The following is a 27,352-nucleotide window of genomic DNA, read 5'->3' as shown; positions in this document are numbered from 1 at the left end:
ATCATTGGAACCATGAAGTGTAGCACTCCCATGTCATGAATCATGATGCAAATTTATATCTCTTAATTATTTAACATTAACAAATATTTTTAGAAAAAAAAAAAAGAAGAAGAATAAATTCTGCATTTACAAATGTTGCTCTGTAATTTGATTTTAGAAAACAATGTAATATATTATTTTTGGGAGGTGAAATAAAAATAATTTGGAATCTTGTTAGTCTAAGCACGTCAACAAAAGGGACTGATTAACAGTGGGCCTCCCCCCTTTTATGGAATACGATATTTGATTATCAGATGAGCCTATTATCCCTAATCAAATCTAAAACCATGCGTCATTCATTAACTTTACCATAAATAGACAACTTACTTATATCTATCACAATCATCACAATCATTAATAACCTTCAAAAGTATATAACCTTTAACTAAATCTTTTGTTAATCAATCACTCGCACTTTTTATTTTACACGTATATATATATATATATTAAATTATGTGAAGCGAGAAAACCCCACCGGCTCAGTTTGTACATTGAATTTTGTACTTTACGCTAGCTGAGGTACGTGACCCCAGCTCTGAAGCCCAAAAATCCCCTGCCCTGCTGACGAGTACGCCATCCGTGTCATCCACACCGTTGATAAGGCAGAAGATGGAGTTGATGGGAGTTTAGATTGATCGGACGGTGGAGGACGAAGGTACAGGTGTGCCTGAGGAAGAGAGAGGAAGAGCCGGGTATTGAAAGGGCTGGACCTGGACTGGAGACTGGACCCTCCGAGAAAACCTCACTGGAAGTGACTTTTGTTTGCTACTCCCGAGGTCTCTGTCTCTGAATAGAGAGTGGTGGTGGACAGAGAAAGAGAAACACTGTGCGCACCAACCTCCACTGTCCAAGGAGATCACACACACGCAAAACACACACCACCTTCAACTTCGCCTTCGTTTTCCGTTCTAGCTCAAACGCGCTATCTTTCTCTAGGCTTCTTTTTCGAAGCTGCTACTTCTGTGACTCTGTTTCTCTCTCTGGCTCCTAACTTGGCTTATCAAGCTTATTAATGTGAGGGATTGTAATCCGAATAAGGCTGTGTTGTTGTGTTGTGCGTGAGAAATGGATCCGCCGGCGATGATGAACGAGGGGTCGTTTACGAGCGCGAATGCGGCGCCATACAACCTGGCGGAGATCTGGCAGTTCCCGATGAATGGCGGCGCGGGGGTGGGGGAGTTCGGAGGGGGATTGGGGCTGAGGAGCGCGCAGTTCGGGGACGTTAGCGGTGCGAATCGTGACGTTTCGGGCAGTGATCCGATGAGTTTGGACCTGAGAGCGAATCCCGGCGGTGGTGACAGAGGCGGTGCCAATGGCGGTGGTGCGAGGAAGCGGCGTGATTTGGAGGACGAGTCCGCCAAGGGCGTCTCCACCAGCAATGGCAATGGCAATGGCGCGGTATTAATTTGTTCGAAAATCATCAACTTTTCTTTATGAGCTTTGCTAAATCTATGGACAAATCTAGAATTGATTGAACGAATTGAGAATTGGGTGTCTGAGTTAAATAGCTTGTAAATCATGTTTTAGTTCCTAATTTGATGCTCTGTTCAGAGAATGAAAACAGAGTGTTTGACAGTTTGTGGATGTTTAGCTTTAATTAGATAAGTTGTGATGATGGGTGCCAAATTGCGCAGAATGACTGCGAGGGGAAGCGGCTGAAAACACCAGGATGTGGGGATGAGAATGGTGATTCAAAAGCTGAAGCAGAAGGCAGTTCAGGCAAGCGTGTGGAACAGAATACTCAACCAGCGGCGGAGCCGCCCAAGCAAGACTACATCCACGTACGAGCAAGAAGGGGTCAAGCTACTGACAGCCACAGTCTAGCGGAAAGAGTAATTTTCTCACTTGAATCCTCTTGACCGTTGACACTGTTGCTTATTTTGGATTACTTGGGGCTTTAGATCCAGATATAAAAGTGACTTGCATGAAAGCTATTGAATGAGTTTTGCTGATTTGGTGCACAGGCTAGAAGAGAAAAGATAAGCGAGAGGATGAAAATTCTCCAGGATCTGGTCCCTGGTTGTAACAAGGTATGGTTTTACTATTTCTGGAAATAAAAATGTTTTTCTACAGTTTAACTCCCATCTCATGTTCTTCTATTTATTTGAGATTTACTTTCAGTTTCCTTTAAAGTTCTTGACATGGGATTACTGTTTACCGAGTTTGCTTTTGAATTCAGGTTATTGGCAAAGCGCTGGTTCTTGATGAAATAATTAATTACATCCAATCACTACAGCGTCAGGTTGAGGTATGAATTGAATCCTTTAAATAATTTAGATTTTTTTTTTTGGGGGGCTAACTAATGGTCTCTTTGGTGTAGTAGTTTTAAAATGTGTGGTTTGAAAAAAATAATGATTTAAAATGTAGTTAGTAAAGATATGATTTTTAAAAATATAATTAGCTTTTGGTAAATTCTCGTTTGGTCTTTAAAATCATGTGTTCTTTTTTATTTTGTTTATATGCACTCTTTAGCTGTGATTTGACAGCATATATTTTTTTATGTTTTCAGATTATCATTTTTTTCTTAAACGGGACGCTTCTCATGTTTTTGTTTGAAAATGCACTTTTGACTTTCGAAATTGCAGGACGAAACTGACTCTAAATCCAGAGTTAAGCCTTATAAAGTTTATTGGATTTTGCAGTTCTTGTCGATGAAGCTTGAAGCAGTTAATACAAGAGTGAATCCTGGTATTGAAGTTTTTCCTACTAAAGATGTAAGTCCCAACTATATGTACATATATTGAAATTTATGTTGGTCCTCTGTTTAATACATTTCTCTTTGAATGCTAGCGTAGGTATTCCCTTTTTTTATTGCTCTTGATTTTTTGAATTACTAACTTTGCACAAAAAGAGTAAAATCATTAAAGGAAATGGAGTTTTTTCTAGATTTAATTTAGCAATCAGTTGATAATAGTTCCAATGTTTACAGACATTTGATACTGCTGGCATGGCATTTGGTTCACAAGCTACAAGGGAGTACACTCGTGGGTCTTCACCAGAGTGGTTGCACATGCAGGTTGGTGGTGGTTTTGAGAGAACAACATAGTCGATGAAGTCATCATCGTTCATGCCCCAAAAGGAAAAGGAAAAAAAAAAAAATGAAGTCCTTGATTAGTAATAAAAGCATTAAGAAGCAATGCTTACTCCTTCAGTGGTTGCCACTGAATATACCCCCATATACCCCAACATATTAAACCAAAAAGAGACGCATCAGGCATGGAGCTGTGGAATTGCTGTCTATAAGACTGCCTTTTAAGTTACTATATGAACAACTCCATTTGTTTGTGTGTTGGAATATGAATTCTTTTGCTTCATATAGTTTGTACTTTGTAGCAGGCTTCAAAGTTGTCTCTCTGCTAATACCCAATCATAACCCTTCATTTTGGAGGTCCTGACTGAGTTGACAACGGGCCTTTCTTTCTTGGTAAAAAGTCTTTCATGAATTTCTACTGCACATTTTCTTTTTGATTTTGTCAGAGATATAATATCAATTTATGCATTGTAAGCACTTCGGATGTCTGGAAGTTGCATTTAGGCAGAACATTATGAAACCCAAGTTAAATGACCTTTTAAACTGCAAGTCTCCAACCAAATATGTGTTGTGAATAAATGGTTGTTGCCTGTTGGGGATGGAGAATGAGTTTGGTGTAACAAACACGTCACTGTCTATCTATAGAACAAAAGTAATGATACTTGTCACATTCATTTACCACACCTATTTTACACTGGTTGACATAGTGTGTTTTAAGTAGTTTTTCATGTCAGTTACTTAAAACACTTAACACCAATCGGTGTGAAATGAGTGTGAAAAGTAACATTACTTATAGAACAAATATGGTAAAGTTTCTCAAGGGTGTAACCTAACAAGGACCTTGGAAGAACAAAAAGTGCTGATGGATGCCAAAAAGCACAATTTGAATGGATTACAAATATCCATGTTGTGCTCAAATGAAAAAAACGAATTTAGTATCAGTTTGATTTTAAAAAAAAATCGATTCTTAGTTACATCTCTCTGCGGATTGGATAGACGTTTCCACAATTCCACCCCTTTTGTCTCCCTTTCTCTTTTTTTACCTCAGTTGAATTGCTGAACAATGGGATCAAGCAAAGTTTGACAGCAACAGTAGGTTCTGAAATTGCCTAGTGCATCCTTGGTTAGTTCATTGGTACCGTCACAACTGCATCAATCAAACCAGTTAACCGCTCAGAAAAAGAAATCAAGATCAGTTCATCAGGTGACCGGACGCAAACACATATCAAAGAAAAAACCCTCCTGCAGATTCACAATGCCATATGTATAAAGAAGACGAGCCATAAAATTAGCCTAAAATCCACCTCCAATAGGGTACATGAACCATTTAATAACAAAGCAGTTTGAATCACTTCCTACTTAAATTTACACTTCCTATTTACATCTGCGCTCCGGCCAAGTTGCGAAGATTATGCAACAGGTTGTGTTGTTCCAAAAGAACTTCCGCCCTGGTTAAAACCGCTCCCACTTGATTGGAAATAAGAAACGGCTGCCCATATCACGCGTAGGAGCAGGATCACCACAAACACAGAGCCTCCAAGGGTGCAGATCACCTGCGATAGATAATCACAACATTATCTGTTAGCTCATTTTGCCTATTGTGATATGTCCATGAATCAGTCAATTCAGAATGCTAAAGACAGTCTGGTAAGTATAAATGTGACAGGAATAAGTCTACAAGCTAAGGAAATTTAATAAAAGGGGGGAAGATGACTTGATATATATGCTATTCGTGTCCCTTTTTCTTTTTTTCCCCAGAAAAAGGTGAAACATAAGCCATTTCGGAATGCTTTTCAATTGTGGATAATATGTTTTAAAGTAAAACCAAGAAAAAGAAAAAGAGAGAATGGTATTTGGTAAGTAAAGAGGCCTATTAAATTAGCTTGTTTGATTCATCAAAAAGATATCTACATATCCAATAACTGTCACAATGTCACAAAGATGGCTTTCAAGTCTATGCCCACATGTGGTTTGCTCAAACGGTTAATAGGATCTAACTATTAAAATTTAGTGATGGGAGAGCGATACCTCAAGAAGTGCTTTAAGAATAGAAAGTGCAGCCAACAGTAGAATCCCATCAACTGCAAAAGACACCTGATTTCCCAGTGGAAGAATAGAAATAAGCAGCCAACTAGAACTTAAAATTGACTTTTGCCAAGAGTTTCAACAATTTACCCATATTAGCAACATGCAGAGATACAGATAATAATTACTATTTATTTATTTATTTTTTTGATGTCGGAGAACCTCTTCAAGGCAGGGCCCTTCGGACCCATCCCTGCAGAGTAAACCCCAGTCCCGTGCACCGCACCTTCGGAAATTTCCCTACAAGAAACTGGGTAAATCGCTCACTGGCATTTCACTTGCAGTGCACATTAGCAACAATTTACCCATATTAGCAACAATTCATTGCTACATGTACAATGAATTTAACATTCCCTCATGAGCTCATTTCACCCAAGACTAAAATTTCCTCTTTTTCAGGCATCAATTTGTGCAAAAATCCTACATTGTAAACAGTGCGTCAAAAACTATTAGCAGACATCACAAAAAAGCCAGTAAAATTTTAGAAATCACATCATCTGACAGGGTAGTAGACCGGTCCAACATAACCGGCCGCGGCAAATTCTACCAAAAGAATTCATAAGCGAGAGATTTGTAACTTTAAAATGTTACACATGTAACACAAAACCCAGCAGTCAATTGATTCTCAAACAACTATATCGTGTCCATTCGAGTGGTTTTTCTCAAAAAATGAGCACTTCCTAGCCAGCAAAATTCATTGCCTTCATGTAATCATTAAGGAATAGGTGATAATTACCAGCTGGGGCGGTATTGCGGAAGGCAAAACAGAGCGCGAGGCCCTCTTGGCACGCTTGGAGACTTTCTTGAGCATGCTTTGCAGGAACCTGATCAACAAATCAACGCTGCTTTCTGTATCTTCCTCGTCGCTCTCGTCCTCGACCACATCATCGCCTTCAAAGAAAGCCCCATCAATCTCCTCTGCTTCTTCGCCGATTGAAGTGTTAAGCTGAGACCACACACCATCCTAACACTCAATTCCAAGTTCTAACTGTTGAGTGTCTGTGCACGTGTCAGTGCGTGCGTGTTAGAGAGAGAGAGAGAGAGAGAGAGAGAGAGAGAGAGAGAGATACCTGGCTCTGGCAAATGCTGATTATGGGCTTTCTACGATGGGTGTAGTGGTGGTGAGGGAAGGAGAACTTTGCCGCCGGTGAGAGCGAGGAGTGAAGGTGTGTGATGTTGATCAACGGGGATAACGTTGCTGCTCCAGCCATTCTCGTCCGATTCCGATTACAAGCGGGCACTACGAACTTTAGCAAATTTCTTGGGCTGGGTTTTAGTCATAACAAGCCCGAGTCCATTAACGATCACCCATAATCTTTCCCTTGAAAACCGCTATTATGCTGAGGAAAACAAAGGAAAATAAAAAGATTATGCCATTGAATTGTATACATTTTTGAGATTAATTAGAGATCATTTGATATTGCAATTTTGTAGATAAGAGTGCAAATTTTAAATTAAATTGTAAAAAAATAAATTTTTTAGAATTATTTTTTTTTTTTTTTTAAATTGCGATTTGAAATCGTATTAAATTTGTGCTTTCAAATATATATAACAAACACTTTTTAAAAATTTCACAATTTTAAAAGACTAAATTGTCATTTAAAACTTAAATTAATCTTGACAAATAGTGCAATTTAAAAATAGAATTGTCCCCAAGTGGTAGCTCAATCGGCTGAAAACTACGCCTCATGAAGTGAGGATCATTAATTCGAATCCTCTATTCCTCTCTTGTGTGGACATGTGAAAAAAAAAAAAAAAACTAAATATTTAATAAAATCGCAATTTTACATGTAAAATTGCAATTATTAATCAATTGCATAAACATTATTATTGGTTGAGACGGTCCATCCAATAAATAGAATGAAGCTAATATTCTCAAATAGAGATTTCTGGTTACCATGAGGCAGCCAAGCGTCAGACATCAGACATTTTTTTTTTTTAATTGAAGAATAAAGATATTAAATGGGAATTCAAATTTATGATATTAGCACTAAATTTGAGGTATTAGCACCAAATTTAGAATAATAATATTCCTTTTAAGTGATATTATCCTTAAAGGATTAACCTTCCACTCCTAAGTTTTAGTTTTAAATCTAAAAATAAGTTTTGAGGCATTAAAATCTAAATATTAACAATTTTTTTTTTTTATTATTAGTTTTTTAATATTTGTTCTTAGCTTTGGCAGCCGCATAGCACGACTCAATATTCTGATATTCTGCAACGACAAGTCGGTTAAGTAACCAAATGAAATGTTAGTTGCTATACAAAATATTTGTTTGGCTGCGTGTATCGCAAAGTCTTTGAACGGCGTAGAACACAACTCCTCTTCCCGAAAGATCGGAGACAAATATCTCGTTCGCGTGTACGTCGTCAACGGCCTCCACGCCGCCACGACCCGCTTCTCTCTGCACTGTAATTAATTATAGTGGCGCACGCAGGTTGGTTGGTTAGCAACAATAACAAGAGTCTCCATCAAAACGACGCCGTGGAAGTGAAAAGACTACCTGGCGCTTCGGCTCCCCGTCCAACTCCACGCTCAACGCGCGCGTCTATCTCACGCCAAAACTTGTAAACGCCGCACGTCATATTCGACACGGTAAATTAATGGCGAAGAAAACAGTAGCGCGATTACTTTTGTTTTTCTAGAAGTAAAATTAAAAAACAAAAGCAAACGAAGAAGAAAAAGAGAGAAGGGGCAAAACTGAAAATAAAAGGTAAAAAATGGAAATGGAGTGCGCATAATGCTGTGAGTTTCAACGGCCAATCGGTGGGGAGGACAAGCAACGCGTATATCGATTCGGATCGGAGGAAGATGAGAGGATGGGATAAGGTTAGGGCATCGGCATCGGGAGCGAGATTTGGTCGCAATTCAACGATGAACGAGCGCACACCGTCGTCTCGGACGGTCCGGCTCGGCCGGGTCACGCCCCAGGCGCCTACTCACCGCACCATATACTGCAACGATCGGGAGGCCAATCAGCTCGTCAGATTCAGGGTTTGTCAACCTTTTTTTTTCGTATACAATAAATACACTCATCTATTTGTAATTTGTATGTGTGTTTGCGTGTGCGTATTTCCGAGTTCTGTTTTTTTTTTTTTTTTTTTTTTTCTGGTTTTCCCTTTGTTTGGTTGAAAAGAAACGGTGGGAAATGAAGGAAGATAGAAATTTAAGATTGTTCATTCTTCACAAGTATTTCCAGACTTCAAACTGGATTTTGACAAAGAGTATTTGAATTGAAGTTCTTTCGAAGATATAGGAAAAGCAGGTTTTACTAGATTATATTGATTAAGGCAAAAGCACTAATTCCAATTCCTTTGATTGAAACTCTCTGTAGTCTCTCATTTTTGGATTGAGAAATAACATACAATGTTCCCTAGGAGTTAGCCTCTAATATTCTAAGCTCAATCAACCCATACACCAACTACCTTTCGTCTCGAGGCTTCACTAGTGTTGCTAAACGGCCTGCCAACAGTGTCTCCTGATTAGAGGAGTACTGACAAAGTGTCAATGAATCAGTAAGTAATTTTCCGACTCAATTTCTGCCAGCTGATGCACACAGCCCTCTATGGCTTGTCCTCATTTTGAAATTCAGATGATCTACATCAGGATCTTATTGGAAGCAGTTGCACATGCAAACAATGTCACTTTTGATGGGATAGCTTCTTTGTCACAGTATTTTACTTCTGCTAGAACTGTTTCAATTCCGCAATTTACAAAGGCCAGTTGTGTGACATGATGCTCTGTCTATTAAGCCATTGTACTTGAGTTAAGCAAAAGGGGGGAAAAAACGTAACTCTGCTGTCTAATGCACTTGCAGACATATATTTGCATCTTGACATCAATTAATTCGTTACACGGATGATACTGTTTGTGATATCTTGCAATAGGCAATTCCTAAACTTCTGTTGATGTTATATTGCATCTGGTTCCAATAAATATTACCTGATTTTGATTAGTACGGTTTTATTTGTATCAGGGGAATTCTATATCGACTACAAAGTACAATTTTTTTACTTTTCTACCGAAAGGACTGTTTGAACAGGTAACTTACTTTCAAGCATCCTGGAAAATAAAATGGGTAAATCTGAATTGTATTCAAATTATTTTGTTGTAATTAAATTTAGATGAAAGAAATTTCTCATTGTATCTATGGTATTATTTTGTTAGAGCAACATGTTCTATTTTTATGAAATGAATAGAGAAAGAAGTATTGTTATAATTTTTTTTTTTTTTTTTTTTTTTAAATACCTTTACTTATAAAAGTAATATTTTCAAAAAAAAAAAAAAAAAAAATCATTCGTATTCATAGTCAAACGGAATTGTTTCTTACTTTTTCATATTGTGAATGTTCTCACAGGAAAAAAAGTTTAGGACCATGTCTTTTTCTAAGTTGGGTTAAAGATTTTTTTATTTTTTCAAATCAATCTATTAAATTGACATTTTTCATTAGAGCATGCTTTTTATTTTAAAAATACTTTTGAGAATCACATGTTCTAGCACATGCTCTAAAAGCATATATATGCCATATGCTATGTAAATCTTAAATCTTAATTAATAAAAATGTGTGAAATTAAAGTGTGGTAAAGAGTACAGGTGTGTTACTTAAGGTAGGGAATCGATGATAGATGTATAAGGAAACTAAATCAAGCTAATATGGAAATTATTCTAAAAAACTGCACGTAAGAATTACATACTTAAGGACAAATGATAAATTAATAAACTAAATTAAAAAAAAAAAACTCTTCAACTCAATTTAAATAAAAAAATTTATTCAAAAATTTATTAGTTTTGGTATTTGCTCCTTTTTGATGCATGTAACATCAACTTTTCTTGGTCCATTGTCTTTAACAAGACTTGAACCAAAGAACTAGTGTACCTTATTAGTAACCATTACTCCCATAGGTTTAAGCTGTCTGGAAGTGAGACAACAATGTACTCTGACGAAAATGGAAATGGAGTCAGATGAATTCTCCAGTAATCTGGATTAGGCTAATTAAACTCTGCTAGCTTACCTTACTACATTACTGATACAATGGCTCTCATGTTGAATGTTTGGAATTGGGTTTAGGAATTTAAAGAAATTTTTGATATATGCTGACTGTGCAATGGTTTAAGCATATCACATGAATGGGTTAGGGTTAGTTCATTGCCATCTCCCATGATTTTTGTTTTGGTTATGTTCCTGAGATTTTTTTTTTCCCTGACACTGGACAGTTTAGGCGAGTAGCTAACCTCTACTTTCTTACAATCTCAATTTTATCAGCAACAAAAATCAGGTATGTTAATTTAAGCTTGTTTTGAACTTCTGCTATGTTGGGCTTGGGTCTAAATATACCTACATTCAACAATTTCTAATATAATCTTATATATTACAAGTTTTGATGTATTTCATGTACTAGTTTTGATGTATTTGATGTCTATCCTTCTATTCTTAGATCACATGTTTTCTTGGCCTGTGATAGTTATCCATCTAGATTTTAAACTGCTCAACTTAACTAAGATTTTATACCAACTAATTGGGATTGCTTCTATAAATCCTTTATAGAGCTGACCCAATTAGATCCTGCTTTTAAAATTTAGTTTTACATTGTTTCTAGCTTACTATGTAACAGAATTGATAGATGGGCTAAAGTTTCTTTTTAGACTTGGGCTTTGCAGATGTTTTTGAAGCATTTAGCTCATCATTTCGGTAGTGGAAGATTGCACCTAATTTCAATATTTTGAAATTGCACTTCTGCAACATTTTTTTTAAATATTGTGTCTGGTTTCATTGCAAGCTGTTCTTCCTTACTGGCATGAATTACATTAAGTTTTGTGTAATGCTGATATATATAACGGTTAAAAGATAATCTTTGCCTGTTGTAAATCTTGCTATAAAGTGTTTTCTAATATGTTTATTGCACCTTTTATGTTTATTATGATACTACATGCATCATTTACTGCCCCATTTTTATTTTATTTTATTTATTTATTTATTTTTCATTGAGATTCATTCCCTCTCCATTTTCTTCTACATGCCTTGCTTTGGCTTTGCAATCCTCCTTTTGCATGGAAGTAATTATCAAATTACCACTATATCACTGTGTTAGTGGTCATATTAGAGCTATCCTGTTAATGTTTGATTTGTTGTTGTTGTGAACCTGGATATGATGTATCTTAATATTATTTTGATCATGCAGTCCTGTGTCTCCAATAACAAATGTGGTCCCCTTAAGTCTGGTGCTCCTTGTCTCTCTTGTAAAAGAAGCTTTTGAGGATTGGGTGAGTACTGTAGTTCTTGCTCATTGTGGCAGGCACTCTTATTCATTAATTAATGAATTAATTTTTTTGGCTTTGGTTCTCTTCTTAGACAATATATATATATATTTTTTTATTTTTTTTTTATTTTTTATTTTTTTTTATTTTTATGTTTTATGTGTTAGCGTGGGCATAATATTCCATGAATTAGTTGGTATCGGCATTGGATTATAAATGTGTAACAAATGCTTATTTCCTTAATTTATTTATTTATTATTTCCCTTAATTGTGTACAACAGAAGCGTTTTCAGAATGATATGGCAATAAATAACTATCTTATAGACGTCTTGCAAGATCAAAAGTGGGAGCCTATACCCTGGAAAAAATTGCAGGTTGGAGACATTGTCAGGGTGAGTATTCTGCACTTCAATGTTTTTGTGATGGGATGTATATTGATGTAGTATATGTTAAGCATTGAGCTTTGATGCTTCCAGAAAACCCATCTTCTAAATATAGTATCTTTGAGATAAATTGTGCCAGATATGTTCTTGGTCATCCTTGTGGAGTTATAGTGTTGTTTCAAGTGTGCAAATTATGTTAATTCATTTTCTCATATTTGTGGTAAGTCAAATGTAAACCTAGTGAGCTGTGCACCATTTCATACTTGTTTTAATCTTAAGTCGTATGGTACTTATTGAGCATACTCTTCACCTGTGGACATTTCGTCTCTTATTTCCTGCAACTATTTTGACTTTGGTCCCAGATTTTGGCATACAAAAACACTATTTGCTATGTTCGACTATCTCAGCTATTGTCATGGGCATCGTATGTGCTGTGCCCACTAGTAATTGTGGCACTTAAATCTACTTATCAAAGAAATGTGGCACTTAAATCTGATATGGGCTTTTTGCATAAACGGTCAGAATGGATTTCCTTTTGCTTGGTAAGAGTTTACTGTTGTTATTGTGTAACAGAATCTGTGGTTGGATATAAGGGTGTTGTATGTTGATCAATGAAAGACGTCTTTGTTTTAGCTTTAGAAGCTGGCCACTTGAGGGAAAGAGAGCTCCACTTTGTGGTTGCTTCCTAATCAATCCAGTTCAGCTGAAGGCGCCCTTCGCCCTTTCTCTATTTTTTTTTTTTTGGTGGGGGTATGATAGGTGGAGTGATGATGGATGGAAGTGACAGTGGATTGCAGTTGTAGTCTTGATGAGCTACTTGTTGGACTCCAGTTTTTTACTTTTTAGACGTGTGTACATATTTTCTTGCTATGTAACTAGAAAGGAAAAATTGGTTAGTTGTTACTCCTTCCTTTTTGCTTTGGTTTCTGGTTTTCTATAAGTTTATGTGGCTATTTAAAGTTAGTGTAGACTTAAGTTAGGGAATAGAACAGTTTTCAAGGTTTTATTTGAAAAGTTCTCTAGTAACTTATTCATAGTATGTGTTATCTTTAAACAGTATGATGCCGAATTTTGCATCTTGCAGGTCAAGCAGGATGGATTCTTTCCTGCGGATGTGCTTTTTCTTGCTAGTACAAACCCAGATGGTGTCTGCTATATTGAGGTTCTCCAAATGTTCTCTACTAATATTTAATTGTTATTATTATCATTGGTTTTGTTTTTGTTGTTATTATTGTTATTGTCATTATGATGATGGTGATGATTCTCTAGAAGAGTGAAGAGTGTTTGGTTCTTGTGATTTATAATTCAATAACTTTATATTTTCTTTTCTTTTCCTCTATTTGTTTTTGTTGTTGGTTGCAGACTGCAAATTTGGATGGGGAAACGAATTTGAAAATTAGAAAGGCATTGGAAAGGACCTGGGATTACTTGACTCCTGAGAAGGCATCTGAATTCAAAGGTTTAGCATTTTTGTTGCACCACTTGTCTGTCTTAAGTGTAGTTGACCATAATGCTAGTACCGTCATCTGCATTTATAGTTTCTCTTGGAGCCTTTACTTAAAGCATATGAAATTTTACCAGCACTTACATGCTTTTTACAAAATGGGAGGAGTTTAATCAAATATGAAACTGGGACACTCTATGCAATGTTGTTGATTCCCTGTTATAGTTAAGCAAGGGAATAACTATAAACATAAGCTGGGCAAACATAATTGGGGTGGGGGGGAAGTTATGGGAGATTTCCACTCAATGTTGCAGTGTGCCCATGTTATTATGCCCATTTATCTACCTTGCATTTAACAGAATGACTGTAACTTCTTAGTTGTGCTGAGAAATGTTTTTACAAGGGATACAAATAAATCAATACATTTATTTAGTGCTGTAATCAAGCCGAGCCAAGCTTGGCCTGTTCAAGCTCGCTCCGCAAATAACTATATGATTTTTTTTTTTTTTGAGTTCAAGCTCAGCTCGAACTCGGCAAAAAAAAAAAAATGTAAATGAGTCAAGATTAATTTTTTTGAGCAATGAAGAAGCTAGAAATGGTTCCTTCTCCTCGCCAACCTTGAGTCTAGGGTCCTCGCCGGCAGATCCAGGTCATTGTTCATCATCTCCTCTACCGGCAGCATGTCAAAATCCTCCTAGGCATAGAGCAGTAAATCTACAGCTTATTAGACGCAGCGTGTGTAGCTCACACCCAAGGAAGCAGTAAAGGGGTAGACAAGAAAGAGGGGTGCGTGGGTCGAGGCTGTTTAATATATATAAACAAGTTTAGTGAGCCTATTTGGGCTTATACGATCTATGTTCACGGGTCTAATTTGAGTCGAACCAAGCTTTTGTGACTAACGAGCAGCTTGGCTCATTTATAGCCCTACATTTATTACTTAATAAAAATAAAATGCCTGACAACCAATTCTTTGCTTATCGCAGGTGAAGTGCAGTGTGAGCAACCAAACAATTCGTTATACACTTTCACTGGCAATCTTATAATTCAAAAGCAAACATTGGCTCTCAGTCCGAACCAAATTTTGTTGCGAGTATGACATGATTTTTCTCCCTTACAACATTTGCAGTTAATATTTGTTTGTTTTCAGCTTTATGTTTTAGTAGTGCAATCTTTGCCATTAAATATGTTTTTACTGCGCTTAGAAAAAAAAAAGTCTCGCAGCTCTTTACTATTTGCTAGGAATCTGATAAAATAAATTTTAATACAAGAATCCTGTATGTTGCCCTCCAATATTTTGTTGATCTTCATGGTGTGAATGAAATATTTTTGTTACTAGTTTATGCTACATTCAGAATAATTTTACCAGTTTAAATATCATCACAGTGACTTGGTATTGTATGTGGTAGTGAAGTGGCAAGAGTTTTGACCATTTGTTGCTTTATGGTCTTTCATATTTATTGTGTTTGGGATTCAATGTGTGATGCCAAGGGTTGTTGATGTGTGCTTTTGCTGGAAAGGCTTACCAGGAAGGCAAAGGAATAGTTTCATTTGGAATGCAGCTCTTCTATGTCCCCTGTGCATTATTTATTTATTTATTTATTTTCGGGGGGGGGGGGGGGGGGTGAGAGGGAGAGAGGAACAATCATGCATTTATGGTGTAGAGTTGCCTAATTTGAAGATTAAGTCATTATTCATGCACCTTCTACAAGTTGTCAAACACTTGTGGCAACAGTCACATTTCCTCTTTGGTAGGGTTTGTTGATTTTTTAAATTAAAATTTGCAATTTTTGGAGAAGCTTGTATCTACATGGGTTGTTTCTTTCATAATAAAGTTTTCATTCTTTTAAAATATGGAAGACTCCCTTCTTGATAGTCCTTCTAATCTTCTATTATTTGGTCAATGTTGATTTATCTCCATTGGTGAAACTTAGCTGGCTTTACTCATCAGCATTGGCTATGTGTTCTCAGGGGTGCAGTCTCAGGAATACGGAGTACATTGTTGGGGCTGTTATTTTTACAGGACATGAAACAAAGGTTTGATATCATGAACTACACTGCTATATACAACAGCTATTTTCCTCTCTTACCACCACCTCTATTCCTAAAAGCATGGCCAGACATGATCATGTTTGCGAGTGTATCTTCTTCTCTACGAGTCTGTTTTTCTGTTCTTTTTAAGCAATTTGAATATAATAAAGTGCAAAATTCCAAAATTCCTAATGTGTTTAATAAGAAAAAAAGGCTGGTCGAAAAGGCGTAGCTCATTATTAAGTTTTTCTCTTTGCCCGTCTTTATAGTTCTCTTTTCTACTCTTCGAATTTTATTTGTTTAAAAGAAGGGTTGAAATGTATGACTGAAATACATAGTTTAAAAAATTAAAATTATGTGAAATGATCTTTACTTGTTCTGTATCCTATATTGAATTTTAAAAAAAAAAAAAAAAAAAAAAAAAAACTTTTAGCACATACAACATGTCAGACATTTTGGAGTCATGTCGAATGCATGCCAATTTCTGATGTGTTGAATTGAAGGCATATCTATTCTCTACTGTCTATATTTTTTAGTTCATTTTAATGGACATTTGGATTTAATTGCAGGTTATGATGAATACCATGAATGTTCCTTCCAAAAGAAGTACATTAGAGAGAAAACTTGACAAACTTATCCTCATGCTTTTTGGTGCTCTATTTACAATGTGCCTGATTGGAGCTATAGGCAGGTTTGACAATTAGGAAATTTTGTAGTTTGCTCCATATATGCTGAATGTTTGTAGATTTTTTTAACAACTAAAATATATTCACATTACTTGGCAAGTTTTCCCATGTCATGATATTTTTGGCTTCTGGAAATTCTGCAGTGGTGTATTCATAGATCGCAAGTACTATTACTTAGCTCTCTCTAAAAGTGTGGACGATCAGTTCAACCCGGACAACCGATTCTTGGTATTGTTTGCTTGCTGCTGCGAGCGGAATGCTATGGAATGAGCTAATGTTGTTTCGTTTTCCTTAATTTTTTTTAAAGTTAATTCTACTTATTGGTTTTTCAGGTTGCCCTTCTTACAATGTTTACCCTGATTACTTTGTACTCAACAATTATTCCCATTTCTCTTTATGTATCCATTGAGGTGGTTCCTTAGCCTATTGTAATCTGTGTGTTAGCAATGTACATAAAGTGTTGTTGAAGGGTAACACTTTTTGTTATTTTGAAATTACTGCTTCAGATGATCAAATTCATTCAGTGCACTCAATTTATCAACAAGGACTTACACATGTACCATAGTGAAACCAACACCCCAGCACTGGCTCGTACTTCCAACTTGAATGAGGAACTTGGACAGGTAAATTGTTGCCATTTTGACATTCTTGAGTAAGTTGCAACAGGCGTTCTTTATTATTACTAAACTAAACAAAACAAAATTATGTTAAGTGTCACTGTTGTTGCTTCATCGTTGTTGTCCTCATCATCATCTGGGAGAGTTGCATTGCTGAAACCTCTTGTTGTCTGCTACTCTTGTTAATATACTTGATCAATCATGATTGTTGAAGGTGTGAGTTCTATTGTTATAGTTATCCAAAAAGAGTTATTTTGTTCTGTTTTACTGCTATAATCAGGTGGAATACATCTTTTCTGACAAAACTGGAACTTTAACAAGAAATTTGATGGAGTTCTTTAAGTGTTCAATTGGAGGAGAGGTGTACGGAACTGGTATCACTGAAATAGAGAAGGGAATAGCACAGCAAAATGGCTTAAAAGTCTCGGTATGCATCACTGTCATTTTATGGAGACTCACATGATTACTGTTTGAACTGAAGACTCATTAAATTCATTACAGGAGCATAACTCAGCCAATTCAGTGCATGAGAAGGGTTTTAATTTTGATGATGCTAGGCTTATGAGAGGAGGTTGGAGAAATGAGCCTAACCCTGATATTTGCAAGGTAGGTATTTTATTTTAAGTGTGAACTGAATGCATTATTGTTTCCATATATGCTCAAGTTAAAAATGACAATCAGATGGCATGCTTATTATGAAGAGTATTTTTTTATGAGTAAACTGTTTGTGGTTGTAGTAAGGTGGTGAGGTTATTTATCTTGATTGCCTCCCATGTTGTGTATGTAAATTCTTATATATGTGCTTTATGCTTCTTTAAGAGTTTCTGGCAGTTGCTATATGCAGGCGGGAAAGCCACAACTTTACATGCCTTAGTTGAAAAGAAAAATGTATAGCATTAGGGAAGTCTGACTGTAATTCCAATTTTTTATGCCGGATAAGATTATTTTTACTTGTTTTGATGCTTAGGCTCATTTGGAAATCTTGTTTTTTTTTTTTTTTTTCACGAAAGAAAATAAAAAATTGTTTTCTGTTGTTTTTTTTTTTAATCTCTGAATAAGTGTTTTGTACTTTGACTGAAGACAGTTTTCGAGAGGAGAAAACTTCGTTGTATTCAAAATAAATGGTCCTATTGGAAAGACTATGGGTAAAACTGTCTTTGTTTGGCTGTACCCTGAAGATAACATTCTTTTCCCCTCAATTTTCCCCTCTGTGATGCTGCCTTGCCCTCCCTTTTCTTTTGCCACTATGCTTGTTTCTTTTTTCACAAAATTAGAACCTGCAATGCTAAACATGTTGTCTGGCTGAAAAAAGCACATTTTCTTTTCTTGAGAAAAGAATCTGAACAGGGTATTTGATTCTATTGCTAGCGTGTTGTTTCCATTTTTGAATCTTTAGAAAGCAGAGTCTTGACAAGAACTATACTCTATGATTTGGAGTTGTGACTTTACTTTTCAGAACATTTGATGGAATCATATAATTTTTGGCTATTGATGGAATTGTCCCTAAATTTGTCTTAAAAAATGAGTTACTAAAACTACTTTTCAATAAATTTGGTGTTTATCATATTAGATCTACACAGATAGGAAAGTCTGTACATAAGTAAGTATAAAGTTCTCTCAATGAATTAATAATAGGATAAAATAACTTTGTCCAAAATTTGTGCTATATTGGCATAACTGTTTACTCTGCATTTTCTGAGGGTTCACAAACTTTTGGGCTTAAAAATTTGTGGCAGTGAAAGTTTACTGCTGTGTTGTTTTGGGTGGCTATGAAAATCCTGCTTATTATATAACTTGTAATAATCGGGATTTTCCTTTATCTATTTGTTTTAGGATGGGTTAATGCTTATTGTTACTCTATTATAATGGTAAAGAAGAAATATTGAAAATGCTATTAACCCTTTATCAAGAACAGTGCTATCTTTTTTCTTAGGAGCTCTGAAGGTGGGCTGTTAATCAAGTCCTGACAACATATAATTTTATTCTATATCGAGGGGTTCCTCGTCATAAAAAAAATGATTCTATATGATATTTGGTGTTCAGCATATTCACAGCCATGAAGCAGGCATAATCTTGTAAGATAATTTACTAGCTACAATTTGTTTTGAGTATAGGAGTTCTTCAGATGCCTTGCTATTTGTCATACTGTACTCCCTGAGGGTGATGAAAACCCAGAAAAAATTACATATCAAGCTGCATCTCCAGATGAGTCTGCCTTGGTTACTGCTGCAAAAAACTTTGGATTTTTCTTTTACAGGTTTGTACTTGCCATTCTCTTCTATGGCTTCTTGAAGAATGGATTATTTTTTGTTTCTTAAGTTTTCGGCCTTGGATTCCTCTGTTGAATACCATAAAAGTGACAAAGCTGATTGATCTGACACCGGTGGTTTGTGAATCCTCGCATACCCGCTGGGGTAGTTGTACCTACTGAAAGATGGTCCTACTAGTCTTTGAAATCTTTTCATTGAGAGATGAGGTTCAATTGAGTGTCAGTCATAATAAATAGTCTTAAACCTTAACGGATTATATTTTTACATATAAACTCAACTTGGAATGTTAGAATACGGCTTTCTGGTTCTTGTTCTAGTATGACTTCTCTTAGAGAGCTGCTATCATTCAAAGGTATACAGCTTGTTTTGAGCCTAATGTTTTTATCCATGTCTGAGGCTAATGGTATCTCATTCTCAGGCGTACACCTACAATGATATATGTTCGTGAGTCTCATGTTGAGAAGATGGGTAAAATCCAAGATACGTCTTATGAGATTCTAAATGTCCTTGAGTTCAATAGGTGGATATACATCATTCTTTATTTTTTTGTTATTTTTTTTAGTTCATTTATTTATCATCATTTATAAGTTTAGGATTGACCTCTCTAACATCAATTGTAATCCATGTTTTGTAACTAGTACGAGGAAGCGTCAATCTGTTATATGTCGCTATCCAGATGGCCGGCTTGTATTGTACTGTAAGGTAATAGTTTCTTGGGGCTAATTAGGATGGAATTTGCTTGGTTGTTGGACAAGAAAATAACACATGGCTAGAAATCTGCTTTTTTCAGGGTGCTGATTCTGTAATCTTTGAGAGATTGGCTGATGTAAATGCTGACTTAAAGAAAGTAACAAGGGAACACTTGGAGCAGTTTGGATCAGCTGGATTGCGTACACTTTGCCTGGCCTATAGGGACTTACATCCAGATATGTATGAAAGCTGGAATGAGAAATTCATCCACGCTAAATCTTCTCTACGAGATCGTGAGAAGAAGTTGGATGAGGTATATACTTTTGGATACATGTTGGTCTGGCCACCTGAATTTGATGGCATTCTTTTGCTAAAGCAAGCATTTCTTATCTTTAATGTTGATGCATTTTGAAAAATTCAATTATTGCTTTAATGCATGATGCTATATTAATGTTCTGTTTTTGAATGACGTTGTTTTAGTGATGTTTTTGTGTTATTATACTGGATTACAAATTATCACTTTCTACAAAATGTGAAGGGGGAAGAATGATGGAAAAGTCTTTCTGTGGATATTGATGTGTCTGATATTCTCTGGAGTACAATTTCGTACTTATTTCAAGTCATTAGCACTCAAAACGCAAAATCTGAACTAAGGGAAAATGTCACAAGAGTGATGTTTCCAACCCTTTATTTGTGGATGTTGATGTGCTGGAATTCATAAGACTTTGTTTGTATTGCCTTTGTCAAAGCGTTGTCCCCCCAACCCCCCCCAACCCAAAACCACAAATTTTGAGCTAACTGGCAAACACTTGGTGATATATGATTCGAGTTTCGTATCACATGTTTTTGAGCACCTCTGCTTTAAATGGAAGCATGATTTTAGTTCTTTTTCTTGTATAAAATTTATTGTGAACATACTTGAAATTTTTTGTTTACTGTGTCACATTGATTAATTTGTTGTGATGTAAATTAAGTAAATTTTGCAACAATAAAAAAAAACGTAAAATTTATGCAGGTGGCAGAACTCATAGAAAAGGATCTTATTTTGATTGGGTGCACTGCTATAGAAGACAAACTTCAAGAAGGAGTACCAGCTTGTATAGAGACTCTTTCTAGAGCTGGTATTAAGATATGGGTCCTGACTGGGGACAAGATGGAAACAGCAATAAACATAGCTTATGGTGGGTTGGTATAAAATAAGAGCTAGTACTCTGTCTCTCTGTCTCTGTCTCTGTCTCTCTCTCTCTCTCTCTCTCTCTCTCTCTCTCTCGCTTAAAATTCTAATTATTTGTTATTTCGACATTTGTGCCCACAACAACTTATCTGCTGTAGCCTGCAACTTAATTAACAATGACATGAAGCAATTTATCATCAGTTCAGAAACTGATGCGATTAGAGAAGTTGAAGAGAGGGTAAGCAGCAATATTTTGCTAACATGTTTTTACTTGTATGTAAGTTGGAAGGAATTATATTAAAATCATTTGTTAGATAACATTAATTGAAATCCTGTTGTTAGGGCGACCAAGTGGAAATTGCACGCTTCATCAAAGAAGAAGTCAAAATACAGTTGAAGAATTGCCTTGAGAAAGCACAGCACTATCTTCAGACGTTGTCTGGACCAAAATTAACACTTGTAATAGATGGAAAGTGTCTGATGTATGCATTAGACCCAAGTTTACGGGTGATGCTGTTAAACTTGAGCTTGAATTGCACTTCAGTTGTTTGCTGCCGAGTTTCTCCTTTACAGAAAGCACAGGTAGGTTCCAGATGTAATATAATTGTTAAGAATCTTTCTGGATTTATCTTGACATAGATGTTTAAGTTTGAGTGAGCTATTGATGCATTGCAGAATACTTGACATTGCTGTGCTTTGTTTCTCTGTCTGAATATCTTCTTAGCTTGTGCTTGGCTTTGGTTCCTGTATGTTGTGATTAGCAGTCCATGGCATCTCGTGTGATAAATGCAGTTCTATCATGCAACTCTATCATAAAAAAATGAAAGGAAAAGTTCCATACTTGGATTTGTGGGTTTATATTTTGATGTTCTTTTACTGTGTTGTAAACTAAATTTGATTTGAGTTACTCAATGTCCACATATTTACTTTTAACATGGAGCGGAAAGCATGGGAGTTGGGGATCTTGGCTGTTGAACTCTCAGTATAACTTGAATTTGCATTGCGTCTCTTTGCCCATGACCAATGTGGTGCAGTTCTGGGCGTCAAATGTTGGTTCAACAGTGAGATTGGGTAAATTTTAGATGGTGGAGTCACTTCAAAATTAAGAGGATATGGATTGGTTAATTAAGTTTTGAGCTTTAAGCTTAAGTCTCCATTTGTGGAGCATTTACTTCTATTGTTGAGCATCTGATGTGAAGTAAAAGAAATGAGGAGAGAAGTATGTTTGGTTATGCAACAATGCTGATACTCTCAAGGATCTTCACTAGAATGTTGAAGATGTGCAACCAAAACTGACCCTAAGAAAGAAAGACTGAAAACCTAGCAGGTTTCAGTTATGTTTAAGTACATTAAATTCTGCTTTTCTAAAAGAAAAATAACTTGCTTTTGCTAGGTTGTTTTTTTTCCTTTCCCCTTCATGCAAGTACTTTTACTGTGCTGAACAAAATAGTACTCTTTTTGTTTTTTTTTTCCTCTATAAGAATATAGTAGTTGTTATGATACTAACCAAACAGTGCTTAGCAGGTGACAAGTCTGGTCAAAAAAGGTGCACAGAAAATTACCCTTAGCATTGGTGATGGTGCCAATGATGTTAGCATGATTCAAGCTGCTCATATTGGCATTGGAATAAGTGGGATGGAAGGGATGCAAGCAGTGATGGCTAGTGATTTTGCAATTGCCCAGTTTCGTTTCCTTACGGATTTGCTTCTTGTGCATGGACGGTGGTCTTATCTTAGGTTATGCAAGGTCTGAATTTCCTTTAATTTCAAAACTTTATTAACATCTTTTTGTGTGTTACATACATGAGAATTTTTATAGTGCAGGTGGTGACATACTTCTTTTACAAGAATCTTACATTCACATTGACCCAATTTTGGTTCACCTTTCAAACTGGATTTTCTGGTCAGAGATTCTACGACGACTGGTTTCAGTCATTGTACAATGTCATATTCACAGCACTGCCTGTGATCATTGTGGGGCTTTTTGATAAGGTAGTGCCTTCTTTCAGACTGCTTATGACTACAATATTTTACTGCACTTATACTGAAGCAAATGCCATTGGTTTGCTTCATCAATTTAGTTGGGAAAAACATTTATCTGAAAGCCCTATCTCAAAATATAATATACTAGTTGCACTGTCTGTTTTTATTATTTTTTAGGGAAATCATTATTGAGTATTTCCTTTATGTTCTTTGCCAGGATGTCAGTGCTTCCCTTTCTAAGAAGTACCCTCAACTGTATAGGGAAGGAATAAGAGACGTCTTTTTTAAATGGAGAGTTGTGGCGATATGGGCATTCTTTTCCATCTACCAATCTCTTATATTCTTTAACTTTGTTACGACTTCCAGTAAAAATGGTAAAAATCCATCAGGAAAGATGTTTGGTCTCTGGGATGTCAGCACGATGGCCTTTACTTGTGTTGTAGTGACAGTCAACTTGCGACTTCTAATGATGTGTAATTCGATTACAAGGTGGCATTACATTAGTGTTGGAGGAAGTATTTTAGCATGGTTTGTTTTCATTTTTATTTATTCAGGAATTATGACCCCAATGGATCGACAGGTGGGTCCTTTTTTTTGGTATATTTTTTAAAATCCCTTTCAAATCATTTCAAATGCTAATTTTTTTTTTTTCACATTCATTGCAGGAGAATATTTATTTCACCATATATGTCTTGATGAGTACATTCTATTTTTACCTCACAATTCTTCTTGTTCCCATTGTTGCTCTTTTTGGTGACTTCATCTACCAAGGGTAAGAAATTAGTTTTAAAAGTATTCCTTGGCTTTTATATATGAAACAAGTTGCAAGTCTTTTATGCATTATGAAGCTGCCCAATGCATGTTTTCATTGATCATATCAAGAAGTTAGGATTATTGGTTTTAGGCAGGGTCAGGTTCAACTGACGAAGCTTGTAGTAAGGCCACTTTTTATACTCGTATAGTGTGTTCTTCTGGAGCTTGGAGCCACACTACCCTTTTCCTTTTTTTCTTGCTTTGGGAGCAACACTACCTTCCTTATCTTCTTATTCTTGCTTTTGGAGCAATGCAACACCTGTGTAAGTATTCTGTTATGATTCCCAATAGGACCCCAACATCATTTGCCTGGAATAATTCGCTGTCCTGCGGGGATTAGCCTTTCTCAGCTACTGAATATGATTTAAGGGAGGATTGACTTTGTACAAAATGGGCCAGTGATAAGAGAGACTGGAATGTGTCTCCATGAATCAACTTAAGGTATTGATGACTCTTAGTTTGGTTCATTTGCGTTCATCAATTGTGGTGAATGCTCATTCAACCTGCACACTAGGTGTGGTCCTTTTGGTGAATTACGAAGCTGGATCTCGTAATTACATCTCCCGATTTAAAATAACCAGAGCATTGTCGCGATCCATCAGATAGATATGTTGTGATTGCAGCATATAGCATGGTGAAAGCTTCCTCCCCATTTTGCACTTTGTGTTTGCGTTTCACATTGAAACCCTATTATAAATTAATAATTTTTTTGATAAATACTTGGAACATCTTTTTCTTTTGATAGTAGACTTTCTGTGCATTAACATGTGGTTTTTTTATTTGGATGTAGGGTTCAAAGATGGTTCTTCCCCTATGATTATCAGATTGTTCAGGAACTTCACAAGCATGAGGCTGATGATACGGGCGGGTTGGATCTGGTTGACACTGGGAACCAACTTACGCCAGCTGAGGCAAGGAGATATGCCATATCTCAACTACCGCAAGAGAGATCAAAACACACTGGCTTTGCTTTTGACTCACCAGGGTATGAGTCATTTTTCGCTGCACAGCTTGGTGTCTTTGCCCCACACAAGGCATGGGACGTTGCACGGAGAGCCAGTATGAAATCACGGCCAAAGATACCCCTTAAGAAGTAGCTTGAATTGATGTTATTGTACAAAAATTTTCATTTTGACAGTAAGCTTTAGAAATATTTGTTGAATTAGCTTTTGTGCCATATCTAGGTTAGGTAAGTTTTCCCGTCCATTTATTTTTTCAACCCTGAAATCTGTTTTTCTGCTGTCAAACTATACTGGCTACCGGGGGGTTGCGACAAATGTACATCTACATAATCTGACAAATACAAATGAGCGTTTTTGGCTGTGCAGGATGTTCAGGCATGCTGTCATCGGACTACCTCAAGTCAGGCCGGTTTTTTAAAAGTGCCTGTTATTTTTCAATCCAATAAAAAACAATTTCAAACTTTCCATTCAATTATCTGGAGAATCGTTACAGAAAAATGATGGGCAATTACTGATTCTGGATCAAACCCAACGTGTCGTACCCCATCCCCCCTTGACCACATTCATAGGGAAGATTGGAGACCTCTCCGGTGTCGGGATTGAAGATGTGTGTTTTTTACCGTACCCAGTGGGAAAGTAGAACAAGCCATTACAGGATTGCAAACTGTTCTTGTTAAATAGGGACTAGCTTTTTTACTTGTGTAGTACAAGTATTTATCCCCACTAAACCTGGACAAAATTGGTTAAGCAGGTATGCAGATTGATAGAACATTACAATATTGGCCTAACAAAATTGATTCATCCCTCCTGAAACTGCTACTCCTAATGAACTTTTCTGTTGAGTGAAGCCAAGGGATTGGAAGAAGACTATTCTCTCCTATTCACAGGGAAGAAGGAATTCTATATTGTTCGCTTTCATGGCTCTATTTCTTCAAGAAACCTGGATTTTCCTGAGTAGGCATACTGTATCTCTTCCTTCCATGTCCGCAAAACATCCATCTCATTACCTGCAAACAGCAGAGAAATCAAACTACTTGCACTTTATGGTTTATGAGAAAACTCATAAACCATAAAGTGAATGGAAGCTTTTGGGAGCCCATACATAATAAATATTAAACAAAAGAAAATCAAATTAACAAAGAGAGTAGTCAAGAATCCTCCCAAAACTAAATAAAATAAGGACTAAACATCAATAATAAAAAAGCAGATGTATTCATGCCAGAGCAATAATCAGTGGGATGGATACGATTGTTTCTAGTGTTGAAGCCTCGTCTCCCTTGTCATCCAAAAAATAAAAACTATTTTGAAAATTTTCTCTCACAGAAAGTAGCGTTGACGAGAAACAAATCATAATAACATTTGTCTCCGTCCTTTTGGGGAATTTCAAGGAATTCGGTGATTTCACCGGTGAGTTGGGGCCTCCGAAAAAATCCTGTCTTGGTATTATAATATAGTAAGGATTTAACGTTAACTGTATTCCGACGTCGATTTGCCGATGTTAGCAACATCTCGCCGGTGTTATTGTTGAAGGCAACAACGTTATTATGTCTCATCCAACCAAAAGGCAAATGAATTGTTTCCTTAACCCACTTGTAGACTTCCAATACCCAATACTGCAATTTATCATATTCCACGTCCAGCACATTGTACCCCAACATCTTCCTGTTCCGCAATACAAACTCTTCCAACAAAGCCAAACGTCCACCAAATTCAGTTAGATATTGAGGGAACGAATCATCATCAGGGAAATGAATCCTTGTAAATTGCTCATCCGCCATATCAAAACATACTATACATTTCTGGTGTAGATCATTTCTGCCACGCCCACGAATACGATAATATATCTCAACATCAGGATGATCCACCACATATTCAGAACCAAAATAAAACCAATGAATTGTGCCATTAGCATACACAACATTGCGAGGCCATGGATGATTAATTTTTTCTTTAGATAGAAACGTGTGTATCGTTCTCCACGATCCGCCACTGCCTAGAGTAAAAATCCTGAAAAGCCACATATCATAATGAACAATGAGAACCTTATGCTTGTTGGACGAAGGATCGAACCCAAAGTATTGATCGAACCCATCTCCAATCCGCCATTGCCGAAGTTCATAAGGAAGAGGGGAGACCTCTCCGGTGTCGGGACTAATGATGTAGTTTTTACCACCGTCACCAATCATGCAGTTTTGACCGATCCTGTGAGTGTATAACAAGCCATTACAGAATTGGAACCTGTCCTCTTCAAATATTTGAACAGAGATTGGGGGTAGGGTTCCACCCTCTTTGATTTCTGCGGAGTAGAAGTATTGCTCCCGCTGAGACAGATTGGCTAAGAACAAGATTCGGCCCGTGGGAGATTGAGTAGTGAAGTGACAATGGGCAAAGGAACGACGGCATATTGAAGTGTTGAAGGATTGGGAAACCCTTCTCAGCCCTAACAATAGCGACATACATGCCTTTGCTTGGGTACTGCAATTGTGTCTTTAGGCGGAGTCGGCCATGGAGTATCCAAGTGAATCCTTCACTTATTTGACATAGCAATTACCAAGCAATAATGGCAGCAAAAGTTAGATTCAAGCTCTACATTAAAAAAGGAAAAATTGGCCAGTTCGGACAGAGATGTCTATGTGGCTGCTAAACAGAGCTTGGGGGCTAAAGGGAGGAGGAGAGGCAATGACAAAGCACGGGACTGGGACACGTTTAGGTTAATGGGTTTTTTCCTTTTTACCACTATATTTTCATCTAATTAGGATTTTTTATTTATTTCGAGAATCATAGGTTCACCTGTCACTGGCACCTTTAGCCTTTAGGAACATTGCAAATGAATATGGTTCTCTTAGTTCTTAATGGAAACAGTATGCTTAGGGAGAAAAAAAAAAGGTTAAA

The 27,352-nt window shown here is 36.6% G+C and overlaps 3 protein-coding genes across 3 annotated transcripts; 2 read left to right on the top strand and 1 right to left on the bottom strand.

Moving 5' to 3' along the window:
* The first annotated feature begins 779 nt into the window (after positions 1–779).
* On the top strand, positions 780–3,493 carry BPEP (transcription factor BIG PETAL P (BPE)). The gene is made up of 6 exons (XM_059591253.2): positions 780–1,437; positions 1,674–1,871; positions 2,004–2,069; positions 2,219–2,287; positions 2,682–2,753; positions 2,969–3,493. The coding sequence occupies exons 1-6, from the start codon at positions 1,105–1,107 to the stop codon at positions 3,083–3,085; spliced, it is 855 nt and encodes a 284-aa protein (XP_059447236.1). The 5' UTR covers positions 780–1,104; the 3' UTR covers positions 3,086–3,493.
* Positions 3,494–4,333: 840 nt separating this feature from the next.
* SHW1 (short hypocotyl in white light1) lies at positions 4,334–6,428 on the bottom strand. The gene is made up of 4 exons (XM_059591765.2): positions 6,226–6,428; positions 5,892–6,101; positions 5,099–5,164; positions 4,334–4,623 (listed from the first exon to the last, which is right to left on the bottom strand). The coding sequence occupies exons 1-4, from the start codon at positions 6,364–6,366 to the stop codon at positions 4,480–4,482; spliced, it is 561 nt and encodes a 186-aa protein (XP_059447748.1). The 5' UTR covers positions 6,367–6,428; the 3' UTR covers positions 4,334–4,479.
* Positions 6,429–7,819: 1,391 nt separating this feature from the next.
* On the top strand, positions 7,820–24,819 carry ALA3 (aminophospholipid ATPase 3). Its single transcript, XM_059589442.2, has 27 exons — positions 7,820–8,150; positions 9,133–9,198; positions 10,371–10,432; positions 11,336–11,417; positions 11,693–11,803; positions 12,879–12,956; positions 13,157–13,253; positions 14,222–14,328; positions 15,207–15,272; positions 15,836–15,957; positions 16,096–16,180; positions 16,285–16,362; positions 16,459–16,575; positions 16,850–16,996; positions 17,071–17,175; positions 18,684–18,826; positions 19,258–19,359; positions 19,478–19,541; positions 19,630–19,842; positions 20,545–20,710; positions 20,862–20,941; positions 21,046–21,285; positions 22,228–22,449; positions 22,527–22,694; positions 22,903–23,265; positions 23,351–23,457; positions 24,289–24,819. Exons 1-27 carry the CDS (start codon positions 7,968–7,970, stop codon positions 24,593–24,595), a joined length of 3,681 nt encoding a protein of 1,226 aa, XP_059445425.2. The 5' UTR covers positions 7,820–7,967; the 3' UTR covers positions 24,596–24,819.
* Positions 24,820–27,352: the final 2,533 nt, after the last annotated feature.

This window comes from Corylus avellana, chromosome 4 (assembly GCF_965113065.1).
Source record: "Corylus avellana chromosome 4, dhCorAvel1.hap1.2, whole genome shotgun sequence".
NCBI lineage: Eukaryota > Viridiplantae > Streptophyta > Magnoliopsida > Fagales > Betulaceae > Corylus > Corylus avellana.
Note: the sequence above shows the minus strand (reverse complement) of the source record. Positions and strands in the feature narration are given on the sequence as shown.